The 9,678-nt window shown below is 54.9% G+C and overlaps 1 protein-coding gene across 1 annotated transcript in view; it reads left to right on the top strand.

The window, feature by feature from the left end:
- Nucleotides 1-9,678, top strand: part of TRIB2 (tribbles pseudokinase 2) — a 23,805-nt gene that overhangs the window by 1,129 nt on the left and 12,998 nt on the right. Inside the window, exon 2 of the mRNA XM_004686436.2 lies at nt 4,354-4,646. Coding sequence (XP_004686493.1) covers nt 4,354-4,646 — 293 coding nt within the window. The remainder of the gene's footprint in view (nt 1-4,353; nt 4,647-9,678) is intronic.

Here is a 9,678-nt window from a genome sequence, read left to right as displayed (position 1 = left end):
GCCCGCCCGCGCGTTCCCACGTCGGCTAGGGAATCCCCGCTAATTGCGTGGCCCGGGCGGCCGGGCTCCTCTCCCGGCCATTGTTCTAGGCTGCGTGCAGGTGGTGAACCTTTGTTCGGAGGTGCCCTTTAAAGAGCCGCACAAAGGTGTCCCCTCGGCAGCGCCCGGAGGGCCGCGCGGCTGGCAGTTTACAAAGCGCTTCTTTCTTCCGCCCGGAGCCTTGAAAAGGAGGGCTGGGGCGGGGATTGGGGGGTGGGAGCGGGGCGGGGGGGGGGATCAAAGCCGCGAGAGCACCTTTGGGTGTAGGAAACAGAGACTCCTTTGGGGCTTTCTCTTCTCCGCTTCTTCTCGCAGACGTCCCCTGGCTGCCTGCCACCCGCCCCGCCCCCCCTTCCGGCCCTACACACACCTTCGCCCCGACCCTTTTGGAGGCCAGCCTTTAGAGCCCCAGGAATTTGTGCGCCCTTGCAGAGCTCCACACTTCAGTCTCCGTCTTGTCTGTGCCCTGCTCAGTGCCCGGTGTCTGTGTGCGCGAGTGTGTGTCTTTGTGTGAACCCAGGGCGCCCCAGACAAGGGGATGAACTGGGGAATAGTTGCAAGGAAAGAAAAAAGACCGTAGAGCACACTGCCCCCAGGAATTGGACACAGATCAAGAATTCATTGTCACTTAATTTTAGATTTGCTCACTGTTGTTTTCCCGGGGGTGGGGCGCCGGGGTGGGGGGCAGAGACCCCTGCTGCCCTTGAAACAGGCTCTCTGCACAGCCCGGCTGCACAGCGAGCTTGGAACTCTCACCGCTAACCACAGACTGCTGTGTGGACTTGATCTTTTCACAGGGCACTGAGTATTTCATTGTAAAAAATGGGTTTTGTGGATGTCTCCAGTAGGTTTTGCAATTGTTCAGTTCAGACCTCAGGGGAAAGTCAGACTCTTTAAATATCACTCTGCATGTTCAGAGCTTTTGGTTCTGCATCTTCTCCAAGTTACTGGGACCCAGACAAAGTGTGCCTGGTTAACCAAAATTCACCAGGCTGTTCAGAGCCAGACTGCATTCTCACAAGGTCTGTGTGTTATACAATAGGGGAGTCATCTTTTGAAATGAATGAATTCCCTCCCGGGAGCTGCCACTCTCCTAGGAAGTATGCACCATCGTGAGCAGGGAGTGTTTTCCCTCCTTTTGCTCAAGTTGGAGCCAGTATTTTAATATTTTTCAAAGGCTGACGTCCAGAAACTCTGCTGCCAGAATCTGCAGGAACATCTTACTGTTATGTCTTTGTTTCCAAGCAGAGGTGAGCTGGCTCCGGTTCTTTCTCTCTCCCTTCAGATTCTTCAAGGCAGACTGCACTCTCAGCTGACCTTCCCAGTGTCATTGGTAGACTTGCTCTCTGGCCTGAAACTGTGCTTAATCTGCTGGTTTAGTTCTCCACAGATTGGATCAGCCCTCACCAATTACTGTGTGGCTGCGAGGGGGATTTAAATGCAGTATCATTGCTCTGCTTGACAGAGGTCATCCCGTTCAGACACGGCAGCTTCTGTTTTCCTGCCTTTTTACCAGAGGTGATGTGGGTGACTTCTGATGCGGGGCACGGTTGTGTCTATCCTGGGGAGCTCCAAGTGGTTTCTGGGGACTGCCTCAAGCATCTACCCTCAGCTCTGTTCTGGGGACTCTTAGCTGACTGCAAGGCTCCATGAAATCTACACTTTAAATCAAATTCCTTTTGATGTTTTTGAATGTAGAGTCCATGGCTTCTGGCTCTGTGTTGATCCAAAATAAATAAATAAATAAAAACACTTTGCAAAAACAGATACATGCAAAGATGCTACTGGATTATAGGGGTGTTCTATAAGACATTAGTTGGGGAGAGAGATTTGAGGGGTCATTTGACTCGCACCATCAAGCCTGTGTATTGTCTCCAGGTGCCTACTTCTAGTTAGGCAAGTGAGGTTTAGGGGGGCTTTAGTTTACTGCTTTCATGGAAATTCTGGTAGCTACCACTGAGAGTGACATAATTACTATCTTGGAAGACCGGGCATTTTTTTTTTTTTTTGCAAATGCTATTAATGATGGTCTAATCTTAGGTCTTATCTGAACCGTCACGTTATATAACTAAGGCCCCAAATTAAACATTTAAAAAGAAGCTGGCACCCAGGCTGATGGCTTGATTTTGCACTTGAAGTGATGGTTTTAAATCCCGATCCAAGCCCATAAATGCCTGTTACAGCTACTAATAAAACTTTGGTTCCTGCCCATTTCGGAAAGCACCTTTACTTGCTCTATTTTTCATCCTGTGTCCACCATCTTGGAATTTGGTTTCTTCTGCAAAGGGGGTGGCTACATTTTGAAGCTGCCATCAACGTTGGTTGTCTTTTGCTTTTTGGCTTTTGACTCTGTGTCCGTAGCTTTTCAGCCGTGGGACAGGACCACAGACTAAATAAAGCCGCTCAGCAAAAATCACCTTTGATGTCTTCTATTTTTTAATGCCACTTGGAGCAGGAAGTACCTCATCGATAACCCAAACTCCCTGGGCCCCAGTGACAGGCCCGCAGCCTGCTGCCTCAGAGCCGGCCAAACTCATTGCATAACAGCGTGTTTACATTAGCCTCGCACTGCGTTCATTTCTCTCTGTGCATTTTTTGAGGTTTTCCTGGGCTTCTGCCGCCTGCTGTCTGGGTGTTAAAGTTGACTCAAGCATTTCGCATTCCTAATTGAACAGACCTCTGAGGTCGCCGCTCGCAGGTCATCATTTGACAGTATCAGAGTGTGCTTTGTGGTCTCTGGAGATGGCGACGTGCTCATTCTTAAATTCTGGGTTACAGTGGAGCAGCTGTGTGGCTTTCCTGCCTCATGGTTCATTCACAACCGTACCTTGCTTCCTCTCCGGCTCTGAGCATCAGTGCCTGAGCTTCTCACAACCTCGGGTTGACGCACAGATTTCTCCCCCCCGCCCCACCCAGCTAACTAAGCGTGATTTAACTCATGGATTCCTAAAGGGCAGCCGGTGGCTGCTGGGTGGCTTTTAGAAAGCCGACTTGCCCACGCAAACAGACCCAGTGCTGGATTCACAAAGGGCCCCTGTCAGCTAAGAGAGGGCAGCTTTCAGCAGATTCTGCTGTGGAAGGCGGAACCCTCCAAAGGTTACTCATGTCCTCAATCAAGGTCTTCAGTTTGTGAAGAGGAGGGGGGTGCGCTGGGCCCTTCCTCTCCCCCTCCAACCCCCAAGACCCCAGTCTGCCTCATGCACATTCTTGCTGGGTGAGCAGGGATCAGAATTCAGGTTTGGAGATTTCCAGACCAGCCATTCCCCGCCCCCCACAAAAAGCTCCCCAGAGAGAGTGCGTTCTAACTGCTCTAAAAGAGATTTAAGGAACTACAGGGTGGTGACTGATCACACTGAGCTGTGGTTAGAGCTTTCCTGATGGTGGATGCCTCCAGCAAAGCTCCCCGCCTCCTGCAGCCCAGCAGAGCATTGCCCCCCACTCCCAGGCACAGAGCTAAAGGCTGGGGGTGCTTGATTTAGTGCAGGTCTGGAAATGAATGAAAGTTTTCCTTATTACCTCAAAAATTCTCTGCCAGGTTAATTCCTATTAGGTCTCTTTCAAAAAGGTGTTGAGGGCGGATTCTTTTTAAATAGCCTCCACAATGAGGTGGCATTTCACAGGCTAATTTTGATTCATAGAAAACCGTTACATAACAGATTCATTGAGCTCCAGCAGTGCACAGGGAGTAGAGCGAGGCAAGTCTGCTGCCTTCCTGTCAGAGGGAAGCGTGTTCTATTGTCAGCGCAGCAGCCAGGGCTGGCTGTGACCTGCTCTCTGAGCCTCCACTCCCACATCAGCAAGACAACGGTGCTGGTTAGGTCACCTTTGGGCAAGTTGGATGTTTAATGTCCGCGAGTCGCCCATCTGCTGTTCACTGGGCTACATCACAGCGAATAGCACAAAACACATAGACCTGCTGTCCTGGGCGGTTGATGCCCATTTTTGTGGGCGTTTGGAAGTGAGTGGGCATGCTCTGTCGCTTGACCTGGGCGGCCACTTCTCGAGGCTTTTCCTTACTCTCTAAACCGGTGATGCGCACAGAGAGAGAGAGAAAAATACCAACTTACCCGAGAGTAGCGGGTTCCAGGCGCACCGCAGTGTTACCTTCTACTGGACCGAGAGTCAAGTATCAGTGGCCCGTTTTACACACGGGGCTGTGGCACCCTGGAGGGGTCAAGTGCTTGCTCAAGCCCCCGGGCTCTGGGAGGCCGGGTCAGTGGGGTCTGGGCTCAGCACATCCTCTACCTGTGGCACCTGTGTGTCCCGGATTCGGCTGGGGGGCCCTCTGACGCCCGGCCTCTTACCCTGCCCTAGGTGTTTGACATCGGCTGCTACCAGGAGTCCCTGGCTCCGTGCTTTTCCCTCTCTGCACACAGCAACATCAACCAGATCACTGAGATCATCCTGGGGGAGACCAAAGCCTACGTGTTCTTCGAGCGCAGCTATGGGGACATGCACTCCTTCGTGCGCACCTGCAAGAAGCTGAGGGAGGAGGAGGCGGCCAGACTGTTCTACCAGATCGCCTCGGCTGTGGCCCACTGCCATGACGGGGGGCTGGTGCTGCGTGACCTCAAGCTGCGGAAATTCATCTTCAAGGATGAGGAAAGGTGAGTCTCGTCCCCCACCAGGCCGTGTCCCGTGCGTCCTGCGGTGGGCCGCTCAGAGCTGCCGGCCGGGAGGTGGGGGTGGACATTGTTTGCAGCCTCTGGTCCCGGTGAGAAGAAGGAAGCGCAGAGGGGGGTGAGCATTGCTGGCCCGGTCTCAGTGCCCTTTGGAAGTCCATCCCCGGGACTGTGAAGCTGCCGTCCGATGCTGAAGGGCAGGTTCTAGGGGCGTGCGATCTGGTGACGAGCTTTGCTTTGGCATCGTGGGTTCTGGAGGTGGATGCAGATATTTTCAGTGTGCTTAAGGCCGGATTCTGGAAGCCTGAACTTCAGAACTCTGTGTGCCTGGCGTGAGTCACCTGTAGCTCATTCACATCGATATGGCTCTCCTGCAAAATGAGAGGTTTTATCTCGAGCTATACGCCGAAATACAGGTGCCACATTCACACGTCATAGGCGTCTCCTCAGTGTGCAGTATGCGTTGTGCTCACAGTGCTTAGTGCTGTGGGTTTCAGGGTGCCTCTGCTCGTCAGTTTACCTGCAAAGGGCGGTTCCAGGCCCCCAGTGAAGTTATGCTCTGGGTCTCCTGGGACCTGGGGGCTGGGATGCCACTTCTAACTGGGATGTGGAGCTGGGATGTGGAGACTCAGCCTGTGGGGGCGGTGGCTGGGAGCACGCACTCGCAAGGTGTGTGCTTCAGGGCCCTGGGGAAGGGCCCGCATCCCAGGTGAGGAACCGCCCTGCAGACCCTCGCCACACACAGGCCTCGGTTACTTTAGGACGCCGCTGGATAGAATCTGGGCATGTGGGTCCCCTTCATTGTTCTTCCATTCAATCGTTTATTCTGCCGAGTGACCTCCGGGAGCGTCCTGTCTTCTCCAGCTACTTCATGTGTGAAAACTCTTCCAAGGCAATTTTTGCTTTTTAAGAATGTGCTTTTTAGAGGCGTGGAGGCGACTGCTTTGTATTCATCGCTGACTGTGTACCAAGAATTGTTCTAGTGTTTCTACAAACACGTTGTCACGGGTTTCTCGAGCTGCCTGGCATCCTCCCTCCTGCCCCACTGGAGTGCAGCTCTCAGAGTGCCTCGGACCCTGTGAGCACTGGGCGAGGGCGTGCCCCGCCTCCACGTGAGCACTGGGCCAGGGCGTGTTGTGCCTGCTGCCGGTGCAGTGTCTGGCCCGGATCTTGCTGGCAAGGCCTTCTGTGAGCTCCTCCTCAACCCCAGTGACTGGTGACAGTTTTTTTTTTTTTTTAAAGTTTTTTAATCATTATTATTTATGTATGTATCTTTGCAGAGAAGACCTGGGTGTAGGCCAGAGGTGTGCGGAGTGAGAGGGTCACTCTCCAGAGAGAGAGTGGGGAGCAGGACAGGTGGATTTACTGTAATGCATCACTGAAGAGAGCAGCGGGCGGGACAGGAGAGGTCAGCCGAGGCCCAGGTGGTCACTCCCTGGCCGGGGATCGAACTCAGGCCATAGTGGTGAAAGTGCTGAGACTTAGCCCCGAGGCCACCAGGGAGGCCGTTCCACGGATGGCATCGGAACAAGGGCGATCCTGTGCAGGCTGCTTTGGTTTTTCATCAGTGTGATTGAACTAATTGGGGAGTAAACGTCTGGGCAGTGATGGGAGTTTGCCAAGAGAAAGGACCTGTAGTGACTTGCGCAACGATCTCATTCGCGCTTCTAACCCGGCTGAATACACGGAGCGCAGTTACCCACGGGGGTCCTCGACCCCGGAGGAGCTTGCAGGCCCTTGTGCTCACCAGTGAAGGGGGTTTTCCACATGGGTGGCACCGGGTATCCTGATTGCGGGTGACTTTTATGAAAATGGAGAAGGCGCAATTCCGAGGCCTAGAGCGTGGGGTGATATTTACCTTTTTTCTTCCTTCTTCAGCGCAGATGCTTCTGTCTGCAGCCTGGGCCTCTGTTCCTGGTTTTGCCCTTAATACCCTTGGCGACCTTCAATGGTGTCATCCCCTGGCCGTTTGTTTCTCATCCTTTGCAGTCCTGGCTGCTATATTGACTAAGCTTTTTCTGAGTTATAACATTGAGGCATGAGCTTCACATACTCTCATTTGGAGGATAAACATACACCCCGCCCCCCACGCAACTCTCCCACCCCCCCTCAAAGTTACCCAGTGTGCCTGTCTGTGCAGCCACTCCTTGGTGCGAGGGGTATGAGTCGGTGACCTCTCTGACATTCTACTGCACACATATCCTTGAACTTAATTTAACTTCATCCTCTAACTGACTGGGCAGGAATCTCCTCACGTCCGTTTAGTAGATGAGGACTCAGGTACAGCTTGGTGTCGTCTCCGGATGTTAGGAAGGAGCAGGAGTGAGGGTACATTTCCCCTTATGTCGGTGCTTAAGAAGTGCCCTTGCCTGCTAGGGGGCGCGAGGGGCAGTGGGTGCCCGTGCCCCGGGGCACCAAGGTTCTGAGCATTTTGATTATCTTTTTAGAGAATTCAGGGCTGGTAGGTTCAGGAATAGCACTGCTGTGGGAAATGCCTACTTGAGGGATGGACCAGGGGTCCAGTGGATATCGTTGGGATGCAGAATGTGGAAGCAGGAGTGGACGCTGGAGCTCCCAAGGGTCCATCCTTCCATCCGCCCGCCCAGAGGAGGTCCCTATCCCTACAGCACTAGACTTCCATGCGAATTTTATGAAAAAATGTGGCCCTTTCAGAGAAGGAGAAACTCCCCACGCGTGAGTGAGGCCAGAACGTGTCACTCTAGCCAACATGTCCATGCTCAAGCCTTTTCCTACTGAGGAGCCCTTTCCTTCCGAACATGAAAGCGTGAGTGATTTGTAGAAACCGCTCGTCACGTGATCGGGCTGTCCGAGGTCCCCAGGGACCAGCGGACGGGTGGGCTGATGGGCCACAGGAGTTAAATGACCTTGCTCAAGGTCACATGGCCTGGAAGTCTACCCTTCACTCCAGCACTTTCTCTGCCAGAGTCCCAGTGAACTGACCATCCCCCAGAATGGCAAGTCTCTGTGCAGCTCTGACACGGTTACTTCCACTTGCAAGGGCTTGGTGCATGCTCCCCCAAACTCCTAGGTGAGAGGCACTTTTTCCCACCCCTGTCAACTTTTCGCCAGGTCACCCTTTTTTCTTGTTGCTCCTTTGCTTTTTTACCATCGGACTGCCAATTGGGAAGCCCTGGCTTTATCACTCACAAGCCTCCTTCCCTCGGCTCCCTTGAGCCAGTGAGTTTCCTGCGGTCTCTGGCCTGGCCTGCTCAGTGGCCTCCGCAGGCTACTTCGTCACCTTCCCGCGACGGAAGGGAACAGCGGTCAGGGGCCTGGGCCCTCCGAAGGCCCCGTTGCTGGCCACCCTCATGTCCATCCTCACACACGTGACCCAAGCGACAGGCATTTCAGTGCTTCCTCCTCGCTGACAACACCCGAGTGTGAGACCATGAGCTGAGCTGGAAGGGCTTTGGGGGTGAGAAGCGGGGTGCCCCCAGGCAGGGTCTCTGCGGGGCGGGCACAGAGGACGGATCTGGGAGCACCGCCACTGAGCTTCGGTCCAGACAGCTGCACGCAGCCTCCCCCCGGGGTGCTTCTCCCTGGATGCTCCGGAAAGGAATTGAAAGCAGCTGACCCCACCTGGTTCAGATGCGACCTGCTGGTGCTGGGGGCTCAGACCTGCTCGTGCTGGGGGCTCACGCCTTCTCTGCCCCTCGGGGCTGTCTGTAGCCCCAAATCCATGGCCGTCTGGAGGCCCTCCTGGACTGCCAGCTTCTCGCTGGCGCCTTTGGGTTATGACACCCCGGGACACCCACTCCCGGGAGGATCCCCCACGACATGCCCCGGCCTCTGGAATGAGCAGCACCGGTTCTCTCTGCTTCTGCCCCTGGTTTTATTTTAATTTTGTTTCAGCTGCCAGTGCAGACTGTACCCCCGGGGACAAGTCAGGTAATGTTTCCCAGGCAGTTTCCTCGGAGCAGAGATGCTGATAGTGTGGGAGTAGCCTTGGGAGGGGTGAGGGCTGGGGAGCCCTTGCTGCCCCCGGGCCCCGGGCCCCTGGAGCTCCCTGTTCTCTCTCAGCGAGTCCAGATGGCAGCCCCGTCTTCCTCTTTCATGGAATGACGACCCTGCTTGCTTCGGTGCTGCAGCGAGGCAGGTGGGCGTGGGTTCCCAGGCCGAATATGTGTGAGGAATGCACAGCAGGCCTTTGAGGGACCTGGCCTGGGGCCCCCCACCCTGTCCCCGCCCCCTGCTGCTTCTCTGTCCCCTGGGACTTTTTTTGTGGGACCCAGTCTCAGTGCTTTTGTTTGCACGAATGAAAGGGAAAAACCTAAATCCCACAGGTCCACAGAAGCCTTTTGAGGAAGTCAAAGTCATGCTGCCAGGCCCTTCACGTCACAGCTCTAGCGAGTCTGAGGTGGCCCAGGGCGTGGGGGTGGGTTAGGGCCCTGACTTGGAGGGTGGGGAGGGTGAGCCCCCTCTGGGGCATGGGCTGTGCGCCCGAGGCGGCCCCCTGCTCCGACAGTGCCCAGTTCTAGCAGCAGCTCCTCCCGGGCCTCTCGTTCTCTCTGACCCCCAGGAACAAAGCCTCCTCACTGCGCCGTCCCCGCATGAGGGTTCAGTGTTGACGTTTCATTGTGCAGAAGTACCCCATGTGAACGAGCAGCCTGCTCTGTGTGTGTGTTTCTTCCTCGGTGAAGAGATCTTTATCTCTTGACGTCATAGGTTTCATTTCCTCTGCTTTGGGGAAGCCGGTGCTGCTGCTGCTATAGGAGAGAAGCCTGGAGACTGTGTAGGAACCCGGCTGCCCTGGGACCGAAGTGTCCAAATGCCACTTGCGGGCACAGAGCTGTGTCTGGGGCGGGCGGCGGCTCCTCCCCTGCGCCTGCGCCTGCTGAGGCCAGGCTCTTCCTCAGGTGTTCGCACCTGCACTGCCGCTTCCTTTGCAGCTCCGTTCCCGTCTCTGAGGCCCCAGTGCCTAACCTGTTGCAGCGGGCAGGCCCGGGAACCCAGAGGTGTGATTTGACTTGTTTGCCTTCATAGACATTTATGTTCT

The sequence above is a fragment of the Condylura cristata genome, unplaced genomic scaffold (genome assembly GCF_000260355.1).
Source record: "Condylura cristata isolate star-nosed mole 26May11 unplaced genomic scaffold, ConCri1.0 scaffold00020, whole genome shotgun sequence".
NCBI lineage: Eukaryota > Metazoa > Chordata > Mammalia > Eulipotyphla > Talpidae > Condylura > Condylura cristata.
The sequence above is the reverse complement of the archived record's forward strand: the minus strand, read 5'-3'. Positions and strand labels throughout refer to the sequence as shown.